This window comes from Cydia splendana, chromosome Z (genome assembly GCF_910591565.1).
Source record: "Cydia splendana chromosome Z, ilCydSple1.2, whole genome shotgun sequence".
Classification (NCBI taxonomy): Eukaryota; Metazoa; Arthropoda; class Insecta; order Lepidoptera; family Tortricidae; genus Cydia; species Cydia splendana.
Window position 1 is genome coordinate 10,262,211 of NC_085987.1, and position 23,954 is coordinate 10,286,164.

At 36.6% G+C, this 23,954-nt stretch overlaps 2 protein-coding genes and 1 long non-coding RNA gene across 4 annotated transcripts; 1 reads left to right on the forward strand and 2 right to left on the reverse strand.

Annotated features, from left to right (window-relative positions):
• Window positions 1-364: 364 nt before the first annotated feature.
• Window positions 365-13,653, reverse strand: LOC134805231 (putative 1-acyl-sn-glycerol-3-phosphate acyltransferase acl-1). Its single transcript, XM_063778538.1, is given in 7 exon segments — window positions 365-644; window positions 4,181-4,258; window positions 4,509-4,685; window positions 5,795-5,837; window positions 5,840-5,979; window positions 13,197-13,330; window positions 13,646-13,653. Coding segments are annotated over 7 exon segments (609 nt in total). The 3' UTR covers window positions 365-615.
• A 602-nt stretch (window positions 13,654-14,255) lies between these two features.
• On the forward strand, window positions 14,256-16,778 carry LOC134805232 (uncharacterized). Its single transcript, XM_063778539.1, has 3 exons — window positions 14,256-15,303; window positions 15,480-16,128; window positions 16,412-16,778. The coding sequence occupies exons 1-3, from the start codon at window positions 14,256-14,258 to the stop codon at window positions 16,776-16,778; spliced, it is 2,064 nt and encodes a 687-aa protein (XP_063634609.1).
• Window positions 16,779-19,468: 2,690 nt separating this feature from the next.
• Window positions 19,469-22,978, reverse strand: LOC134805201 (uncharacterized). Of its 2 annotated transcripts, none has more exons than XR_010146252.1 (3): window positions 22,594-22,978; window positions 19,902-20,194; window positions 19,469-19,639 (listed from the first exon to the last, which is right to left on the reverse strand). It is a non-coding gene; the product is annotated as an uncharacterized LOC134805201 (long non-coding RNA). The 2 variants fall into 2 exon arrangements; XR_010146251.1 differs by lacking the exon at window positions 22,594-22,978 and adding an exon at window positions 20,795-21,007.
• Between the last annotated feature and the right edge of the window lie 976 nt (window positions 22,979-23,954).

Consider the following 23,954-nt stretch of genomic DNA (forward strand, 5'->3'; position numbering starts at 1 on the left):
GTGCCGAGAGATGGTTTGTTGCCCCATATGCAGAGGCAATATAGAAAGGAAAATCAAAGTCATGGTTGCAACATCACATTAATATAAAAGTTTGGCATTAATAAACAGACTGATCTGACTGCCGGCGCGGCGGCTGCGGGATATCAAATTTTCGATTTTCCATGTTCACGGTAGTTAGACCCTCTCTTGTCTCTAGTTTCCTCGCTTTAAGCGAACCTTGCATGAGATGCGCTAATTAGGGTCGCCATCTGAAGCAAACATGTACTACATGTGCACCAAGTGTGCACTCGCAGTGCATTCGCTGGATCACAATCGTTAAGGAGTCCGAATTGGGCGACCCTTGATTGAGAAATTGTACTCGTAGTTACTTAATTAGTTCATACTTTTTAATTTTCTATAATCCTTGATTTTGTGGAACTATAAAATAATAGATAATACATTCGATCTAGGAATATTTAAACCGAACTGTGGTGTCTAAGGGTCGGCTGCACAAAACCGTTTGTTACCGTCAAAACGTTCGCAAAATTTTAATTGTACTTATGGGAAATTTCATAGTTGACTGCTGATCGCCATTGATCACTCAGCCGATTGTGGTTGGTTCAACTGGCCCCTAGCTCAGGGGTGGTTGGTCAGTGACGCCCGTCCTGAAAAGAAACGAGTTAATTTTCTTAGATTGATCTATTTTATAGCTGGCAACGCTATTTTTTTAAACTTTGTTTTTATTTTAATTTTTATTACACAAATTGACTAAGTCCCACGGTAAGCTCAATAAGGCTTGTGTTGTGGGTACTTAGACAACGATATTATAGATGGTCAAGCAGATCTTGTCAGTAGAAAAAGGCGGCAAATTTGAAAAATGTAGGCGCGAAGGGATATCGTCTCATAGAAAATTTGAATTTCGCGCCTTTTTCTACTGACAAGATTTGCTTGACCCAGTATATATAATATATATTAAATTCAAAGCCCGGACGACGGGAGCAAAAATGCACTTTTCACTAGTGCTTCATTAAATATCTACTATTCTATCGACATCCATACGAACAATTTTTGAATTAGAAATTTATTGATCATACATAATTATCCTACATGACTGTCAGGTTGTTACACAATATTACGGACGTAACCACTCTGGGCAGAGTGGCAAAACATAGAGAGGACTTTCGCATGGTGATCGCTGACATCCGTTAGGATATGGTACGTTGGAGAAGAAGAAGAAACATGATATCTGAAATGATGAATAAAATGCATTGTTTTCATATCCTTTAATTTATTTTAGTAAGTTTTCGAAATGACCACCTTTTTTTTTCAATACTGAGTACACATTTTTTTAAATGTATGAATGCAGATTTTCTTGTTAGGTACTAAAATCGATGACATGGTTCCTAAGAAGAGATCGTCGTATGTATTTTATGTTTCAGATTTTCCCATACTGACCGATCTAAATGGGCCACCCTGTATAATAAGCTTACCTGATGTAATATTGTGTAACAACCTGACATGTAAGATAAGTTTGATCAATAAATTTCGGATTCAAAAATTGTTCGTATGGATGTCGATAGAATAGTCGATATTTAATTAAGCACTAGTGAAAAGTGCATTTTGCTCCCGTCGTCCGGGCCCTTGTATATTATACCTTTACATATGTATTTATAAATACTTGAATACATAGAAAACACCCATGACTCAGGAACAAATATCTGTCTTAATCACACAAATAAATGCCCTTACCGGGATTCGAACCCAGGATCATCGGCTTCACAGGCAGGGTCATTACCCACTAGGCCAGACCGGTCGTCATCAATATTTAATTGCTTGTTGATACCTACTATCAAATGCAAAACGGAACCTTTTGTATATTTAAGGAGGTACTTGTACTAGTATTTAGCACACCTTAATTTAATCACAGGGTCGGTTGCACCAAACCGTCTGTCACCGTTTTAAAGTTTCATAATTCTGCTTGACGTTCATGCATTGACGCATGACGTTCTGCATGACGTTCATCAGTCTGTTAATTATGGTTGGTGCAACTGGCCCTTAATATTCACACGCATGTCATGTCACGCACTAAATATAAATATATAAATACACGGTGTAACATGAGGAAACCGAATAATTTTAACCACGCATTTCTGAGGTCAAAAGAAGGAAAAAATGTAATATGAGTTTAGGTCCATTTCGCCAAAAAAAATTTTTCTTTTGTTTTATTTTTTCAATTTTTTGAATGTATTTGTACATAAAAAATAAATGTTATTGGTAAACTTGTCACTTAAAATTGATTTTTGTACATGTTTTTTTCGTAAAACCTACTTTTTGCAAAGTGTTATTTGTCACTTTTTGGCATCTATCAATAAGGATATTTAGACCACGTCCCATATCAGCAACATCACCATCAAAAAGCCCTTTTACACTATGTAAACAATAAAAACTTGTATTTTTTTAAATTAATAATATCTCTGAAACTAGGCGAATTTCAAAAAAGTTTATAGGACATTTTTGTCTCTAAATATGATCAGGAATACGCTGTTAAAATTATTCGGTTTCCTCATGTTACACCGTGTATAAACAAGTTGCATGTCAGTAATTTGATAAAATTACCAATTTCCTAATATTGCGTGATAAATGCCGATAAGTCTCAATCATAATTAAAATTAACTCATCAGAATCGAAAGGTCTCAGCATCATAATCATCATAGTATCTAAGAGGAACATCATACACATCACATCTCACTCACAGTTTCTATGGAAAATAGAACTTAATATTAAAAAATAGCCACGGAGACACCGCTAAACAACACTGGACCATGAAGAGATCGTTGGGACCATCAGGATAAAATAGGCTTTGATTATAGATTTGAGTTTTTGAATTTGCAAACACGTTAAACAGCCTAACAAATTTACCTGGCGCGGCGAATGATGATCCCTATGACAGTTCAATTTTTGTGATATACTAGCAGATGGTAATTGAGTTTGGGACTAAAACTAGTTTATATGTATATTAAAGTTTTATTTAGGTAACAAGATACAAATGCAGCCAAGCCTTCAACCGGTCCGTAGCTGACCATAATAAGTATCTTCTTACCAATCACCTTACGGCGCAATTCGGGAAATGAATTAGATATAGTAAAGATATGTGAAATCCCACGGGTAAAGGTACCTTATGGCGGTTGGCGCTTACGCTATTATTAACGCCGCTTCAATATTATTGCTGCGCTATGGGCCGTAAGCGCCGGCCGCCGTAAGGTACCTTTTTCTGTGGAACGTCACATATCTTCACTATTTCATATCTAGTGAATCTCTAATTCATTTTCCGACTCGCGGCGCCAGCCGCCATAAGGTACCTTTTGTAGGGGAACGTCACATATCTTCACTATTACATATCTAGTGAATCTCTAATTCATTTCCCGAACGAGCGTCAGTTTAACTACCGTTTAGGTAGGTATAGTACAAACTAATTGCGTTATAACGATATCACTATCCGGTTCATTCAATATTTTGCTCTATCTCAACAACTTAATAATTTTTTCTCAAACATGGACGGCAAAGTCGACTTTGCCGTTTAAAAAATAGGTTGCGAAGCGCGTAGTTTATGGTCAGTCAAAAATTAAAAAGTTAAAAACATTGCAGTCTCGATTTTGGGACTGCAATGTTGCATACAAATTCCATTATTTGTCGAGTTCCAAACTTTTTAAAAGTTGAAATGGCCATATCAAATGAAGGCACAGGCCCATTAAACAGCCAAACAGATGATTAGTACCGCGACTATTTAGCTGTCTCAAATAGGTTGGCGTATTTTCGGCAGAAAAATACACTTCTATTTTTTTATTAAAAAAATAAAAAGGCGGCAAAGCTAATTTTTTCAATTGTTTCTACTTTTTTCTGTGAAAATATATACGTAAGAAAGTTGCTTTTGTAAAATATTTCTATGATATTTATATTTGTTGCACCATTTTTGAGAAAAGCACTATATATGACTCGGCTGGAAGGCTACTTGCTGGCTTCGGATTCAATTAAACGGACTCCCAAGGTCGTCCGTTTAAAACGAATCCTCAGCCTGCAAGTAGCTACTTCCGAGCCTCGACAATAATGTACTATTATTTCACTAAATCTCTGTAGTACACCACATCCTTCAATTAATATACCAAGTAAATACACAACTGAGTTAATGATCTAATAAGCTCACCCAAATCAGTACGTGCCTCTAACTTCAATGAACGCGGGTTAAGGCGTTGAGTGTTCAATTGTCCTCTAAGACCCATTCCTGCAATTTGGACAGTCAATAGTCTTATTATTATTATTAGAGGCAATTTCGACTGCGGGATAATTTCATCGAATCGAAATATTTTCCATGTTTTACATTATTAACTAGAGTCGCACACAAAACACACAAGACATCATTTTCGCTATCTGGACATATATGTCACTCTAGGTAATAATATAAAACATGGAAGATATTTCGATTAGTTGAAATTATCCCGCAGTCGAAATTGTCCCCCTGCACCTTACTATACCTTTTTGAAATAGATATTCATTCCTATTTATGAAATAGTACGGAGAGGGAGAGAACACAACAGGAATAATAGGAACTTGTGTAGATATCGCCATTGTAAATGCACCTTTCTTAAATGGTAGCATTTTAGTATAGTCTTTGTTTCTGGTACCTTCCGGGAAGAGCCAATTTTTTTTCTAAAAAGTTAAAGTGTTTAGAAACTTAATGGTGTATATGTCGTAGGCCAACCGTAAGATCAGGCAGATCGTAATGTTCCTGTGTAATGTTTTGACGATAGTCACATTAAACCAATACATAGGTAGGATAGGTTCGTTAGGTTGCTTCAGATGCCCGAAGGGCAAACTGCCCAGAAATAGGAGCCCCGCGTAGCGGGGCTCCGTCGACTCAGGGAACGAGTCAAAGATTTTCACGTTTCACGATATGCCTAGGAATTTCACGATATGCCTGATCTTACGATCGGCCGCCGACATATATATAATATTATAAGTTTACATAATTCGCTTCTCTAACAAATGTCAAAAGTACTTATACGAGCCCCGATGCAAATTAGTTCGTCTAGTTCCGCACCACAATTTTGTATATTCTAATAAATTTTACACATGAACATAAAATTACCTAGTAATGGGAACCATAATATTGTGTAATCTAGTTTATTACATGAGACTATTATTGCGGAAAAAATGTACTTTTCAAAAACGTTCTCCAAATCATATTGTCCTCTCCTACACAGCACTGTTAAAGCTGTGATGACAGACGATTTTCTTGAAAATCAAAGAAGCGATTTAGAAAAAAATCTTCCTTAATAAAATCTAGTACTTCGCACTTTCCCTTGTTAAGTCTTGTAGGTAACTAGAGGTAAAGATAAGTTCTGACTTAAAAAGTAGGGGTTACAAAGATATAATTCCATTCACGATTTGAGATTCATCCTGTGTCGAATCCGTCTAAGTTTATTTTGCATAAAAGCAGCATATAGAAGAGGTTATTAATAGAAATAAATTGCAATACTTACATAATTCGTTACTTAGTGACAGACTCAATTTTGATACACTCTAGTTGGTTTAATTCTAAACAATACGGGATATGGGAAAGTAAACAGCTGTTCGATTTACAAATGCTGGTAGGTTAATTTACGGTCAGAAAAAGTATGTTTACCTTCTGATTCACGCCTGAAACACAGGGAATCCTAGTTCAGCCACATGTAAACTATCACTATTTTTAAGTCTTTGTTTTATATGAATGTAACCATGAAATACGTGTTTTTTTGAATAAATTATGTTTAAGTATGTTTATGATTCACCATAACGTCGGACGTGACCTTCAGTTGTTCATATCATATGATTTTTTGGCGTTACTGCGGTCTATGAAGACCACCACTGCAAGGTATGCCGCTAATCCAAACGGCCACACATAAAATATTTCTTTTTTGGCTATAGCTGTCATTTTACCCACTACCTCCCACACATTGAATAAGCCTGTAACAATTTTATTAACAAAAACAGTATTACCTATTAGTAAATAGCTAGTAGCTGGGGATAAATGGGAATCAGATGGTACGGACGGGATGGGGTCAGTTGAAACCAAAAATTTTAAGGCTAAATGTACGAGGGGCAAACGGAAAGTTTTTAGAATAGAGATAACTGTAGTACCGTTAAACGTGTCAACATTACCTTCTGTAAGCAGCAGCTTTACCATAAATATATCCATTTATATGTATATAAAATCTTAATGGGTAATGTTACTTGAGGTTAGGTAAAGTTGCCACTGTCAACACTGTGTCATCTCGAACTGTAGCTAGGGTTGTCACAAATACAAATTAAAAAAATTAAATGTAACGTTTATTGTGCTTTGAACGTATAATACGTATGTAACGTTTAAGGTTAAAATTGTACTGAAACGTCAGCTGTCATACGCTTCGATTACTGTTCTGGCGGGCTTCAAAATATCTCCATGCCAAAATTGAAGAGATAACAGACAAACAGAGAGCCCGAGTTACATTCGCATTTATAATATTAGTAGGAAGGGATTCATAATGTATCCATTGAAATTAAAGTTTTTTCTGCATAATTCATAATATTTTATGCAAGTTTTTTTAAACTGGTGTCATAGCAGAATCAGCTTATATGTAACATTTTGTTAGACTATTTTTACTAACGGTACAACTGTGATGTAACATGCTTCTCTATGATCATCTGTTAGTGAACTACAAAAGAGAAGATTCGGTATATTTATGTGGCACATCAATTTCGTGTTGTATACTCGTATAACCTTACGTACTTATTTGAAATTATTAATTCATATAAATGAGGGACTATTTACTTAAGTACTTAAAAATGTCAATATAGACCAGTCAAATTAGATTTATTCCAGGAATTAATTCCCAGCAGCATCCACCTTCATTTGGTTCTAAATTAGTGTAATCCGAGTTTGCTCCATTCCAGGAGTCGTGGATTTTTTTTGCGATTTTTAGGGTTCCGTAGCCAAATGGCAAAAAACGGAACCCTTATGGATTTGTCATGTCTGTCTGTCTGGCTGTCCGTCCGTATGTCACACCCAAAATTTTCCGAAACTATAAGAACTATATTGTTGAAACTTGGTAAGTAGATGTATTCTGTGAACCGCATTAAGATTTTCACACAAAAATAGAAAAAAAAACGATACATTTTGGGGGTTTGGGGATACTTAGAACTGACGAAACTCAAAATTTTTTTTTTCTTCAAGCCCATACGTGTGGGGTATAGGGATAGGTCTTCAAAAATGATATTGAGGTTTCTAATATCATTTTTTTCTAAACTGAATAGTTTGCGCTGTTGTAACTTCTAAAATAAGATAATGATAAAACAAAAAAAAATATGATTTATTATTTTTTATTATTTATTACCATGCAAACTTCCACCGAAAATTGGTTTGAACGAGATCTAGTAAGTAGTTTTTTTTAATACGTCATAAATCGTAAACCGCAATCAAGCAGATCTTGTCAGTAGAAAAAGGCGGCAAATTTGAAAAATGTAGGCGCGAAGGGATATCGTCTCATAGAAAATTAGAATTTCGCGCCTTTTTATACTGACAAGATTTGCTTGACCATCTACCGGTACCTATATCAGCCATATTCGAACTTTAAGATACATCAAATAATATATATGGAAACGATATAGATTGGATATGTCAGTGTCAAACAAGTGTCAAAAGTGACGTTTTTGTTTGAAGAAACCTCTCTTTTGACCACTTTTGACACTTGTTTGACACTGACATATCCGATACATATCGTTTCCATATCTATTATTTGACGTATCTTAAAGTTCGAATATGGCTGCAAGTTACTTGCTGATACGGAACCCTTCATGGGCGAGTCCGACTCACACTTGGCCGCTTTTTTAGTTTTTTGCTTGTAGTTTAAAAACGATACGTTCGACGGAAAATTTGCTCTAATCATGATAAAAATTGACATCTTAATATTACCTTAATATTAATTCGTCGTCAAACATTGTTAAAAATTGCCGGCAATTTGAATATCTTTTTTTTGATAAAATCATGTTAAAATCCGATTTTTTCCACAACAACCTTGCTGGTAGTGACATCGATTTTGACGGTGGGTCCTTCTGCATCGACTGGTTTTGTCAATGCAAGGTAAAATGTATCTCCCAAGGCTCCCAAAATTTATCCATACCTTCTGGGAGGGTGCAAACTCGGATTATACGTATTTAGGACCAAATTAAGGTATTAAAATGATTTTCGGTTTGCTGGGAATTCGGGTTAAAGATATTTATTATTCTCAAAAGAAAATTAACATTTCACTTAATGAGACTTAAAAACTATTTACATACATGCCATGCAATTGCGCCCGTGAGCAGTGAATTTATACTTAAACTATTTATATTATTTACAAATATCGCAATAACAAAATTCACAGAGACAATAGTGGGTTATGATTGCACTCGTAATAAATAAGTTTTTGGCAAAAATTTCATTTTTGGTACAAGCTTTTATCGCTGACTGTACTTCTTACGACAGACAACTAATACTCATCGAGACAATTCTAAAAACCCCTAACACAATTAGGTTGCGTTGTTTCATCACAGAGTTCCTATGGCCACCTCCTGTCTCCATCATCAGATCAGCTCGATGGTACCATAATATTGCATTGTCATCCGATTTATACATGCATGCAAAATTTCAGCTCAATGGGAAACCGGGAAGTGGATCAAATTTAACTTGCAAGATTTGATTACAGACAGACAGACAACGGTCAGGTGAAACTAAATAAAAGCTTGTAATAGAGGGACGGGTAGAATACAATATGCGCACGCACACTGCACTTAGCGCTCGACTATTGCTAAGCGCCAGGCCAGGCGGATTCAGGTGGCGGGAATATTAGTGATAACATGGACCTTTAACTTGTTTTTAAAAATGTTAAATGATTCAACCTCTTTAATATTTTTTGGCAAACTGTTATATAACCGTGCTTAGAAGTATTTGTAACGGTGCGTGTAACGAAACGTTACACTATCAACCTTCATACTATTTCTGGCACCATACAAATGGGTCAAACAGATCACTGTGTTATGTCTTTCCTGTAGACATACACAAGAGTTAAGGGCTATAAAGGTTAATTTTCTTATTTAACCCTTATCCACGTGAAAAGGTCCTCCTTTTATTTAGAGAACTATGATAAAATCATTGCTTACATGCCCACAAGCTGTTAACTATTGCCCACAGGAGAGAAAACTAGTGTGTTATCGCGAACAGTACATTTTTCTCTCCTGTGGGCAATAGTTAACAGCTTGTGGGCATGTAAGCAATGATTTTATCATAGTTCTCTAAATAAAAGGAGGACCTTTTCACGTGGATAAGGGTTAAATAAGAAAATTAACCTTTATAGCCCTTAACTCTTGTGTATGTCTACAGGAAAGACATAACACAGTGATCTGTTTGACCCAAATTCTAAATTCCCTTTTCAAATTCAAATCCTACTCCAAATTCCATTCAATGATTTTATTTTCAGTTCGATCATATACTCCGATCGATCAACATCTAAATTTATTCTAACATACTGTACTTCAGTTTCTAAACACGTCCTAAAGTGTTAAAACTGTGATTTTAATAGTGAAACGAATACATAAATGATCTGTTAACACGTAACCTGTATTGTTACAGGTGCCTTTTTATTTAAATACTAAATACCCATCATCGCCCTGGTACCTGCATTTGATTACCTACCATCATCCCCCTGAGGCTCCTTCATCTGCCCCCTCACAGTATTTATGGTCAATAGGTTGCATTGAAACCATCTGTGTAGATTATCAAGATTTCTTGTGCTGTTTCAATAATGTTTTGAATCGGACGCCCAAAGTAAAAAATGCAGGTGTCATCTATCAGCATATAAAGAAATTTCACCATGTAGGGTTAGTTCGCTAATAGAGTTTACGTAGATCAAAAATAGGAGTGGTACGAGTATGGAACCTTGTGGTACTCCATAATTTAGAGGTTGTGGTGTACTCTGACTTTTGTTAATTTTGACTATTTGAAAGCGGTTGGTTAAATAAGAATCGAAGATTTTATACGCCTTACCGGTTATTCCTATGTTGGCGAGCTTGCTTAAAAGGATAGTGTGACTAACAGTGTGTTACCTTTCTAAGGTCAATGAACACTCCAAGAGCAATGTTTTTAGCGTCAAGATTTGTTTTGATTTTCGTAATTAAATCAATAGTTGCCGAAAGTGTATTCGATTGCTTGCGAAACCCATATTCGCGAATACGTGCAAATAGAAAATTTATGTTATTTAAATATCCATACAAACGGTCATATATAATCTTTTCAAAAATTTTGGATATAACGGGTAAGACTGAGATTGGTCTGTAGTTGTTTGGGTCTGTTTTTTTTCCTGACTTAATGATTGGACAGACCTTGGCTATTTTCAAATCGTCAGGGAAAGTGCCTTCTTCAAGATTGTTATTAATGCAGTTCGTTAGATTTTTAAGGATTAACTTTTTGATACATTTAAGGGCTTTCGTACTTATTTTGTCTATGCCAACGCTGGTGTTTGAGTCTAAATTATCAATTATTTTCGAGACTTCATCCTCACTGCATGGTGTGATAGAACAAAGCTTGATGCAGATGCACGTCCAAGAGTATATATTTTATTGTTATGAAATTGACTGGGAATTTAATTCGCTAAGTGAGATCCTATACTAGAAAAATATTTGTTAAAGTAGCGACACACATCATTTTCATTAGTAATTGGACCAGTCTCAGTTAAAAGTTTTGGAGCACCACGGTCATAGTCTGTTCGATGTACGGAAAACGGATTTAGATACGTAATGATGTCTAGAAAAACGTAGTCGAAGCGTGTAGTAGCACACAAAAAATTACAAAAGTTATTAACAAAAAAAAGGGAGGGAGAAAAAAGTAGATATGTTTTATTTCCCAAATATCTCAAAAAGTATTAATATTTAAGAAACAAAAATTAATATTATAAAAGAGGAGGATCAACATCAAAAGCAATACGATGATCAAGACATTTTTTTTAAATAAACCGCGCAGTTATTGGATCAATAGGAACATTATTGACAATATTAATAAAAGAAATGACATCTGGCGGCCATCAAAGGAAAACCCGACAGATAAAGCGATAGAAGAGTGTTTCAAACGGAAAACAAACGAAGTACATCAACTTATAGCTAAAACAAAAAACAAATACTATTTTGATCAATTTGAAAAATGTAAAGGTGATCCAAAGAAAACATGGGCCTTAATAAACAATTTATCTCAAAACCAAATACAAACTGATAGTCTGTTCGAGGTACGGAAAACGGTGAAAAATATAGATAATACTCCTAAAAATACGTGTGATACCTCATTAGATTCGTAATGATGTCTAGAAAAATTTATTCGAAACGTGTATTAGCACACAAAAAATTACAAAAGTTATTAACAAAAAAAGGGAGAAAAAAGTAGATTTGTCTTATTTCCCAAATATCTCAAAAAGTATTAATATTTAAGAAACCAAAATTAATATGATAAAAGAGGAGCATATTTCCAATCAAACATTCCATACTTGCAGAACTGTATTTCCACTATTTATACTTCTTTTTCAACGCTGAACACAGCCCTCCGCGCCTCATATTCGGGAAACGCGCGCGGCGTGAAAAAAGCGATTACGTAACATTAAATATAATTTTAAAGGTATTAAATGTTCAATAAAAAAAAAAAAATATGGTGTATTTAAAATATGTCAACAAATGTAATACTTGTATAAATTTATCTTAAAGTTATTTTTTCAACAACTTAGGCAATTGTTAATGAACAAAATTTTCTCGAAATTCCTTCTTCATTGAAAACGAATAAAAAATGTATAAATAACTATTGTAAAATTTTGTCGCTTTCTAGAGCCCTTCTCATATACATGCTTAATAAGATCACGCTATAAAAGTTCTGAAAAAATTAATAGTTTGGTTATAATATCGTTTTATATTTTACAATTTTACCTTGATTTTTCGTTCTACGTCAATTTTCTATGTTATTCTAAAACTTATTTTAAGCAAACTATTAACTTTATTAAAATTTTTATAATGTGATCTTATTAAGCATATATATGAAAAGGGCTCTAGAAACCGACAAAAATGTACAATAGTTATTTATACATTTTATTTTCGTTTTCAATAAAGAAGGAATTTCGAGAAAATTTTGTTAACAATTGCATAACTCATTGAAAAAATAACTTTAAGATAAATTTATACAAGTAGTACATTTGTTAACATGTTTTAAATACACCATATTTTGAATTTATTTTTCAATCAATATTTAATGTCTTTAAAATCATATTTAATGTTACGTAATGGCTTTTTCACGCCGCGCGCGTTTCTCGAAAATGCGGCGCGGAGGGCTGTGTTCAGCGTTGAAAAAAAAAGTATAAATAATGGAAATACAGTTCTGCAAGTATGGAATGTTTGATTGGAAATATGCTCCTCTTTTATCATATTAATTTTGGTTTCTTAAATATTAATACTTTTTGAGATATTTGGGAAATAAGACAAATCTACTTTTTTCTCCCTTTTTTTGTTAATAACTTTTGTAATTTTTTGTGTGCTAATACACGTTTCGAATAAATTTTTCTAGACATCATTACGAATCTAATGAGGTATCACACGTATTTTTAGGAGTATTATCTATATTTTTCACCGTTTTCCGTACCTCGAACAGACTATCAGTTTGTATTTGGTTTTGAGATAAATTGTTTATTAAGGCCCATGTTTTCTTTGGATCACCTTTACATTTTTCAAATTGATCAAAATAGTATTTGTTTTTTGTTTTAGCTATAAGTTGATGTACTTCGTTTGTTTTCCGTTTGAAACACTCTTCTATCGCTTTATCTGTCGGGTTTTCCTTTGATGGCCGCCAGATGTCATTTCTTTTATTAATATTGTCAATAATGTTCCTATTGATCCAATAACTGCGCGGTTTATTTAAAAAAAATGTCTTGATTATCGTATTGCTTTTGATGTTACGTTAATTAATTCCACAAAACGGTTCTTTATTTGGATCTAATTTGACTGGCCTAAATATGGATCAACACAATCAAAATAGGTACATTACAAAATGAATAATAAACCGCTTGCCATTTTTTACATGCAAAACCAGGAAAAAATCTAATTATTTAAGGGTTTCAATGTATAGTATGTATGTATATTTTTACCAAGGATGTCAAAGGCAGACTGATGATTAGAAACGATCACAGCTCCGCGGTCTTCGGTTAGGATCTCTCCGTTCCGGAGTTCCCACTTTATGTCTAATACCTTCGTTATATGCTTTAGTATATTGGCGGATAACCTGAAACGTTATTGTTTAATGACCTATGTAAATTTAGAGCCTTTAACCCAATATCTTATTACTAATTAAAATAATTATTGTGTTTTGCTGGTGACATATGGAATGTTATCAAAAGCGTAGATATCGGTTTATCACCAGCATTTGCATATAGACGACCGGTCTGGCCTAGTGGGTAGTGACCCTGCCTGCGAAGCCGATGGTCCTGGGTTCGAATCCTGGTAAGGGCATTTATTTGTGTGATGAACACAGATATTTGTTCCTGAGTCATGGTTGTTTTCCCCTATATTTATATTTATTTATTTTATTTATAGGTACAAAGACATGGCCTGATTCTAATATTAATAAACGTCAAAAATTTGATCTCGATACAATATGCATCGGATCTGTGCCAAAAGTGACTTTTCTGGAATACAATGAGTGGTGCAAATTATTATGTGTGTTTGTTACTCACTTTGCATTTCTGACATTTTTCGGGCTCAACAAGAAATACGGCCAAATTACACTTGTCAGTAGATAACTTATTAAAAGGCGGAACCACAATCAACCTTGCTATGTCAGTCTTTATCTATAAAATTATACCTACATTATCGATTCGAATATAAGCTAGACGTAAGCATGTTTTAGTACCTATATAAAAAAAGTATATTTTTTATTATAATTCATGTAGGATAAAGATAAGGGTAGGTTTTATCAGGATCTCCGTCATACCCTCACTAAAATACCATCAAGTGACAAGATCATACTTCTAGGGGATTTTACTGCTCGAGTCGGCGCAGAGTCTGAGGTTTGGAAAGGTATCCTCGGTCGTCACGGTGTCAGAAAGTGCAATGCTAATGGCTTGGACCTTTTGACGCTGTGTGCAGAGTTTGACCTGTGTATTACAAACACTTACTTTAGGCTGGCCGAAAAGTACAAGACCTCGTGGATGCATCCAAGATCCAAGCACTGGCATCTCTTGGACTATGTCATAGTGCGCAAAAGGGACATCCAAGATGTTCTTATTACGAGAGCTATAAGAGGTGCCGAGGGCTGGACCGACCACCGCCTGATTCGGTCAAAACTAAAAATTACTTTAAAAGCACCACGCAGAGCATGCCTCAAGACTCCTAGTAGACTCGACACCAACAAACTTGTTCATGACAGGCAACTGGGAAAATACATTGATGTAGCCTTTGGTAGTCAATCATCGTCAGCTGAGCCAGAGTCAGTAGACGTACAGTGGCGGGCCTTTGCCACAAAGCTGTACGAAATCTCCTCCGAGACGATTGGAAAACCGCCCAAACAACATAAGGACTGGTTCGATAACTCTGACCCTGAAATTATGTGTCTTGTGGAACAATATAGGCTTGCACTCAAATCTACAACAAATACACAGGTTATAAGGGCTGCTCAACGACTTTTAAAAGCGAAACTGCGCGAGCAAAAAGATAAATGGTGGAATGAGCAAGCGAATGAATTGCAACACCTTGCTGATACAAATCAAACGGGCAGGTTCTTTCAGGGTATTCAAGCGGTTTTCGGCCCGAAATGTAGGAAAATAGCACCTATTTATTCGCGTGACAAGGAAAGACGTCTCACAGACAAGCATGAGGTGCTAGCTCGTTGGGCAGAACACTTTAAAGACGTCTTAAACCCTGTCACCCAAAGCGTTGATTTAGCCTACATACGTACCTTGAAGAACCAGTCTTTATCAGATAACCTTGCTCTACCTCCGGATTACAACGAGTACGTTGCGGCAGTGAGGAAACTTAAAAATAATAAGACACCAGGATCAGACAGCCTTCCCGCAGAGATCTTTAAGTACACCGGACCAAACGTTAATAACAGGTTGTTTGAACTGATACTGAGGATTTGGGAATCAGAAACTGTTCCTCAAGATTGGAGAGATGCCTCTATTTGTAAACTGTACAAGGGAAAGGGTCAGATTTCTGACTGCGGTTCTTATAGAGGCATCTCCCTTCTATCCACTGCCGGTAAAATCTTAGCGCATATACTTAACACCCGCCTAGGTGCCTAGCAGAACAGCTCTTGCCGGAGAGCCAGTGCGGTTTTCGACCTTATAGGGGCACTATTGATGCTATATTTGTTCTAAAACAAATCCAAGAAAAAAGCTTAGAACAAAATTGTCCCCTATATATGTGCTTTGTAGACCTTGAAAAGGCTTTCGACCGCGTGCCGCGCGAGGCTCTCTGGCTTGTTTTGCAAAAAACTGGGTGTCCCGAAAAGTTCGTTAAATTAGTCAAACAGTTTCATGAAAATATGATGGCTACAGTTCGACATGAAAGCGAGTTTTCGGAACATTTTCCAGTCACCAGCGGAGTCAAACAGGGTTGTGTGATGGCTCCAACTCTTTTTGCGTTGTATTTCTCCACAGTGCTTGAGGACTCACTTCTTGCGTGCTCTGGACAAATACAACTTAGCGTTCGTTCTGGCAAAAGTGTATTCGACTTGTCTCTATTTAAGTCTAAAACGAAAACCACAAAGCTCTCCGTTCTCGAGATTCTCTATGCCGACGACGTTTGCTTGATGGCCGATAGCATGGAAGCGCTTCAGTCCTACATGGATGCTCTGCAAAGGTCGTGCCTTAGATTTGGCTTAGTAATAAGCATATCCAAGACTCAAGTGCTTAAACAACCAGCTCGTAATTGTGAAGCGGACACTTCCAACCTAACTATAGAAGGGAAACCCCTAACCGAAGTGTCCTCTTTCAAGTATCTTGGGAGCCAGATCAGAAAGGATAACAGACTAGCCTCCGAGATCCCATCTAGGATTGCTAAGGCTGCGTCCACTTGCGGTCGGTTAACGCATCGTGTCTGGGGATCGCATGATCTAAAGCTGCAGACGAAGTTGTCGGTGTACAGTCATCTGCAATTATATGTTACACAACGAAGGCCGCCAAAATATCTGACACGATCTTATTTGTAGTGTCATAAGAGCGTGTCACATTCTGCGTATAAAATGGCAAGATCGCGTTCCCAACACTGAAGTACTTCGTCGTTGCAAGATGCCTGGCATGGAGGCACTCTTGATGAAGGGTCAGCTAAGATGGTGTGGGCATGTTTGGCGTATGTGTGATTGCAGACTACCGAAAGCCGTTTTCTACTCCCAGCTATCTGCTGGTAAACGGAAGCAGGGTGGGCAGCACCTACGTTACAAGGATGTGCTTAAGCGCCACCTAACTGCCTGCGGTATACCACCTGACAAATGGGAGGAGCTTGCTTCTCAGCGGCCAGAATGGCGTTCTCGCGTTAAGATGAGCGTAAAGAACTTTGAAGACGCTCGTCTCACTGATCTTGATGCGAAACGTCAGATATGTAAATCCCGGCCGAAACCCTCCTATAATTATACTTACAATAATTCTGGTCAACTTTACTGCCCCACCTGCGACAGAGGTTTTAAAAGTAAGTTCGGCTTTGCCAGCCATATCAGAGCTCACGCTCGTAATTAGCTAGGGTCGCCGTTGCCGATTACGGCATAGATAACTATATTACATATACAGTGAAACCTGGATAACTGGGACTTCAAGGGTCCTGCGTGAAATTTGTCTCACTTAAAGAGTTATCCCACTTACCCACTGTCTCAGATAGCCAGGTATAAATAAATATGTGTCTCATTTACAAAGGGTACCACTAATAGAGGTGAGAACAACCTATGTTCTCACCTCTATTAGTGGTACCCTCTAAATGAATGAGATCTACCTTATCTATCTAAGTAAATGAGATCTACCTCATCATTTCAGTTATATAGAGGTGCAAATTATTAAATAAAGTACCGTATTTTGTAAACATTATGCATGAGTTCGAGACTGCTTCCGAATATTGTGACTGAATTATATATTTATTATGAATGACAATTCAAAAAATAGAAGCTGCTATATTAAATTCGATACCTAACATACTTCATTGCGTGTCTTTTCACATTCGTAAACGGGGTAACAGTAGGTTTTTAGTAAAATAATAATCAAGATAAGTACAAGTATAATTAAGGTAAGTACAAGTGCGGAAATTTATTTGCAATACTTCGAGTTAAAGAGGTTATAAATTGACGTTATCTCAGATACAGAGGTATAAAATTCAAAGAAAACAACTTAGCAAAAATGTTCATTATTATTTAAAAAAATAGACTCCGTTAAAGAGATAATACAATCTCTGTCTCAATTATAGAGGTAAATATGACTGTAAAATCGAAAGCACTAATCCCAGTTACAGAGGTTTGTTTTTTCTCACTAACAGAGGTAATTCAGTGCTAAAGTGTCGGGACCGCACCATGAGTCCCAGCTATGGAGGTTTCTCACTTATCCAGGTTCCACTTAACCAAGTTTCACTGTATATTATCTTAAGCTAATTATCAGTGCAATTTATTGAAATATTGAATTATTATGCAGATCAAATTTAATAGCTACAGTCAGCAGCAGAAGTTGCTAAGCGGGCAGGGTGTTCAAAATTATCTTGACACGACTTTATTATTAAGAGAATAAGAGCGTGTCAAGATAATTTTGAACACCTCGCCCGCTTAGCAACTTCTGCTGCTGACTGTACTTACTAATAATTTCACAAAAGGAACGTCAAACAAAAAAAAATGTATAAAAAATACTAGTCTACAATGTTTCTAGAATAAAATGTTAATGTCAAATAAATAAATAAAATCACAACAATAGAAGAACATACATTGGAATATCCATTTCCTCATCATTAATCATAATCAAATATACCTAATCAATAATTAATCATTTCGAATCAAAATTAATCCCACGTTGTTATCTTTATTTGGATCCAGCAACATTAAATCTACTTAAATACACAATACAGTCCGTAGCGGCCCCCTTTTTTTAAATACCTGTCGTTAAATTTAAATAATCACGATTATTTAGCAGTGGCGCTAGTGTGCACGTTGATGGGCTCTTAAACGCAAAAGACAGGCTGATATCGTCCGGCGGACTGGAAATCAGTGGGCCCCTAGGAACATTACGATCTGCCTGAACTTACGATCGGCCGCCGACATATTTTATAACTTGACTGTACCTCGTATGTTATCTACGTCTAATGACTGGAAGATTTTGATAAATTGATACGTAGGTAGACCTACTGAGCAAACTCGCACATACACTAAAATTGTAACTTCTCGAGTTGTAATATGGATTTACGAGTAAGGTACTAGAGCAGTGGTTCCCGAAGTTGACTGGGCTCTGACCCACCTAACAAATACTGCCAAATTCGGGACCCACCTCTTGGCCGTCTTAAAAAGGGGGCACAAAATGTTATTGGTAACGCACAGATTCCCTAGTAGGTAGTTTCAGGGCACACTCAATATTCACTCGCGGCCCACGAATGGGTCGCGACTCGCGACCATGCATAGTTTGGGAAGTGCTCTACTTGAGGATAATATAATAAGGCCTACTTAACTATAAATCGCTTTATAGTTATCGCAATTTATTAAATATAGATTTTTATAACCCCAGCCAAAGTAGCTTCTTGTAAATTTAGACCATGAAACAACTAAGGGTGGTATTCCAGCTATCCAATTTCTTTGTCCAATGTGTATTGTGTCTCACATATTGCTTTAATGAGAGAGTGAGACGCACTGACATCGGACAAAGAAATTGGACAGGTGGAATACCAACCTTAAATACAATATGTGTTCATGCGTCGTTAGAATTTTGAATTATAATGGAATACAAGAAGGTTCCAAATTCAAAACTGCAATAATGACAAGGGGGACTCAGGAGGAATGAGATCGTAACTTCGATTGTATGGGAACGGCTTTTTGGCGGCGGGCATTGACGTATAATATCTAAGGACGGGCGTTACGGGCACTAAAAATGGTACTAGTTCAGCGGTGTTACTCACGAATTCCCGCCAATCGTGCAGTCTAACGCAACTAGTTGCGACCAATAGCGCGCGTGATGCGAACTCATCAACCAATCGCCCGCGTGACGCGAACTCATCAACCAATCGCGTTGTAGCAGTGTCACACCGCTGTACTGGTCCTCATGCCTCATTATTATTGCCCGTAAAGCCAGTCCCTAGATGTCTATGTCAATGGCGGCGGGTTCGTGTGACTGTTAATCTAATTTTATACACCAGCATTTATTTATAAAGGATAAGTAAATTAAATTGGATAGGTACAACAAACTGCTAATGTTGTTAGAGCAACGCAAATTATATATTTATAATTTTCATTTCCATCCTTCGGACTCGTAGCAACATACTTTATCACGGGTGTTGCAGCCTCCGCTGAAGTACATTTTTCTCTCTGATGTACATTCCGCTCTGGAAACACAAATGCCACCCTTTTCTTTGCACGATATAGCTGGAAAATATAATTAGGTAATAGTTAATCATGTTAATCACTAGTAGCTCTATCAGCTGTAGACCTCGCGAGCATAACTTAAAAGTGAATAAATGAAAGGCACAGACATTTTGTAAAAAATCCAAAAACTGAATCGACAAAATGATATATTTAAACATCGAAAAGAACCTGCTCACAAAATTTCATGAGAATCGGCTGGGATTTAAATGAATAGATATCTCTATTCAAAAAATAATGTCCTGTCAAAAAATATTATACGTACTACTTGAAAAGTCCATGAACACTTCTCTCGCTCGGTCGGATAATTTAGTATTAACGTAATGTCTAAAGAGTTCGGGATATCTCATAGTGTAATTTTTGGTGTAATTACTCAATGATAATACGTTACATGCCAAAAAACAACAAGCACAAGTCAAGTAGGCCAATATGTTTGACATTTTCCTCAGTTATGATGAATAATTGGGAATACGAGATGAAAAATTAAGCACGCCATTAATTTTTACACCGCGAATTAATTAATCTTTGCGGATTAATCTGCATTTGTGTTACGTAACGCTGAAAGATAAGAAAGTAAACATTTAGTTGGGTGGGTAAATTGGAGATAGAAAAATTAACAGATCAGCACATTTCCTTTCATGTCGTTTCCTGTGACTGTGTTTTACGAGTTAGGAAACTTACGCGTAAAACATTTATGTTTACACGAGCGTTCACTTTCACCTGTTTTACTTCATCTCTTTATATACCTTAACACCGTAGCTTATTTATTTTAATTATTTAAGGTTCACCAACAATTGTTGACATCGATACATTTAAAACGTACAAGCTAATAAATGGGTCAAACAGATCACTGTGTTATGTCTTTCCTGTAGACATACACAAGAGTTAAGGGCTATAAAGGTTAATTTTCTTATTTAACCCTTATCCACGTGAAAAGGTCCTCCTTTTATTTAGAGAACTATGATAAAATCATTACTTACATGCCCACAAGCTGTTAACTATTACCCACAGAAGAGAAAACTAGCGTGTTCGCGCGAACTGTACATTTTTCTCTTTACCTTTATAGCCCTTAACTCTTGTGTATGTCTACAGGAAAGACATAACACAGTGATCTGTTTGACCCAAATACATGTAGGAAATGCTGTCACAATCACTTACATTACAGGCTTGTACATGTTCATCTAGAACTCACGAATCCGTGCTGAAGGTCAGTCAAACAATAAGTACACTCTTTTTTTTGGGCAGTCGTGTAAATAGGTTTAAAATGTCTTTGTATGTTAAAGGGTAGACAAGGAATTCTAAGACTTTGGTATAACACGAGAGGATCGATGTTGGTCTATACTTTGAAACTATGCTATCGTCGGAATGTGTCGATCCTCGAAGCTGTAGGAAAGACGTTGTACAGACAGGCTACCCTACTCGATGAAATCTACCAATTCCATTTACTGTTGTTTTTGCGCGCAGCAAAAAGGCACATTTACAAGTTATGAGGGAACAGATGAACATAAATATATATTCATACATACATACCGGCCTAAATCATTAACCCTCCAGTAATAAAAAGACTGTATATGTACATTGTATTTGTGTTGATGGGTTATAACTTATAATAATATAAACACACAAGATAAAGAAACAAATACACGCAATTAGGAAATTATGACCGATTGGCCAAACAACAAAGACCCACCTATTATCTACATTTTAACAAGCTATTATGAACTTTGGGCTGATATAATTATTTATCAAAAAACTTTGTGTATTATTGGGTCATTAACCAATACAACTTATCAATGCAAATTGCCGATTTGGAAGATGACTTATAAACAGTGACTGTGTCACATTGGTGTCACAGAATGGCAACGCATCACTCTGCCCCGAATTTTAACTACGCATTGAGGTCATATAAGTCATAATCATAAGGAGTAATAAAATGTAATATGAACCTAGGTCGAATTATGCATCTTATTTTTTTTAATTCTTCCATGCCTAGTAAATATATGTATAGGGTTTGACTATCCAGTAAGAACGTGCCTTAGGCCGAGCTAGCAACGCTTGTTATAACTAGCTCTTTTTCAACCGCCTTCAAAATTTTCAAAAGCAGGATGTTCTCAATTCGGTTGATTGTTTTTTTTAATGTTTGCTACTTCAGAACCTCGTCATTTCTCAGCCGATTTCAAAAATATTTTTTTTTATTAAAAATACGCAAATCCAGTTCTGATGATGGATCATGGATCCCATGAGGAATCGAGGGAATTCCTCAAACCTTAAGGGGCCCACAGATTAACAGTCCGCCGGACGGTATCGGCCTGTCAGTTGTTCGGAACTGTCAAAATTTTGTTCTAACTGACAGGCCGATACCGTCCGGCGGACTGTTAATCAGTGGGCCCCTTTATAGGCATTTATATAGTATTTTTTTATATTTTCATCAACAAATCAAGCATATTTGTCACCATTCAAAAAAGTGACATTTGATGAAGTGGAACTACAGATGATAACAGAACTCAGAACAGAACTCTTCAACGTCGCATACAAAATTGAAATTGACAATATTTCAAGTAACCGGTTCACTGCAATGTTTATACAACAGTGTCACAAACGGACGCCCCCAACGCCCGCTGGTTTTACCGGTGCAATCAGTCAACGCAGGGTAACTAGCAACCCCACGCATCCGATTGCTCATGGTGGATCTCTATTACCCGAAAGGTGGGTTGGTGGTTCAGGATCCTCTGCCTCTGGTTTGTGCAGAGTGGAGCCGCGAGAGCTGGGTTCTCGAGGAAAGATGTGCAAACGTACGTAGCGAGTTGATTATATGTTTATTATGTTTAAAGTCCAGTGATACCAGCTGTCTACCTTCAGCCCTCACACCGGTGTTGCCCTTGAGCCATCCTAATAGATGTCACTTTTGTGGGGGTCCATCTTGTGGTTTGGACACCGTCTGCCGGTGATAAACTTACATTAACTCTCACACCCTGTCATAGTCTACACCATGGCGGGTGCTGTCTCTGCGTGCGTCCCGTCCCATAACACGGGCATTGCAAGGGCAGCATTCGCTCGGTGTACCTCTTACGTCTCATTAGCTTCGGCTCCGCTCACGCCTCCCTATTGTCCGGAACACCGTTGTTCCGTAATGGGTAAAGACATATTTTATATATTTTTTATAAAACAAGCGGAACTGAATAATATACCTAAATACATCATATATTAGTCTACTCGAAAACTGAAAACGGTGAAAAATAAAGATACTACTCCTAAAAATACTTGTGATATCTCGTTGGATAAATAACTTTGGAGACGTGAAACAATAACTTAAAGATACATTTCTAACATTAGTACACTCTTTGACATGTTTAAATGAGGAGGCAAACTGTCACTGTTGCTGTCTGTGCTGTCACTGTCAAATCACATACATTTTTTCAAATAAATTGTATACATCCTACCTTTTCTCCAAAATACTGCAATATTGTGCAACAAATTGTGGAAATATAGGATCTCCCTTTTTTCCTAAGGACCCGATATGCATAAATCGGCGAGAAAAAGCTTTGAGTATCAAAAACTAAGGCAAATAACAAAGACCGTTTGTATAGGCTGCATTTTAAGGAAGATAAATATTTTGGAAAGAGTAAATACACAGGTGAGCTAAGTTTTAATGAAGTAGTACATAATTTAGGGCATAATGGCTTGGCCACACATGCTATACTCCATACGCATCCCGACTTTGTGTACCTATCTGATGTGTCGTAGGGCGGGCGTATATGAAACGCCTTCTTGTACATCCAGGTGATCCAGGTGTATACCTTTGGTGTATATCAAAGCTTTGTTTTCGATCGAACACTTGTAATATAAGAGGAAAAACTGCACGTGAGCCTTCGAAAATTTGAATAAACGGTAAAATACACAAGATAACATCAAATATATTAAGTGAATATCTTTGTATCAAATCAGCCTTTTTTCTACCAACTGTAGCGTTTCTTCTTCGAAGCTCGGTTTGTAGTTTCCGTACAGTCTTATATGAATACATTTTTCTTGATAAATTGCAAGTATTAGTAAAAAATTCGCAACCATACGCTTGTCACAAATCGTAAACAATGACAGATTACAGAGGCGACATCTGTCCTAACCTTTCAGTGTGCCTCCTCATTACTTACACCATATTTTTTTTCAAATTTTAAATTAATATTTAAAATAGCATTTAATGTTATGTACTCGGTTTTCACGCCGGCGCGTATCCCGAAAATGAGGCGTGGCGTGGAGGACAGTGTCTGTGTCAACGTTGAATAAAAAGTATAAAATAATGGAGATATTATAGTTCTGCAAA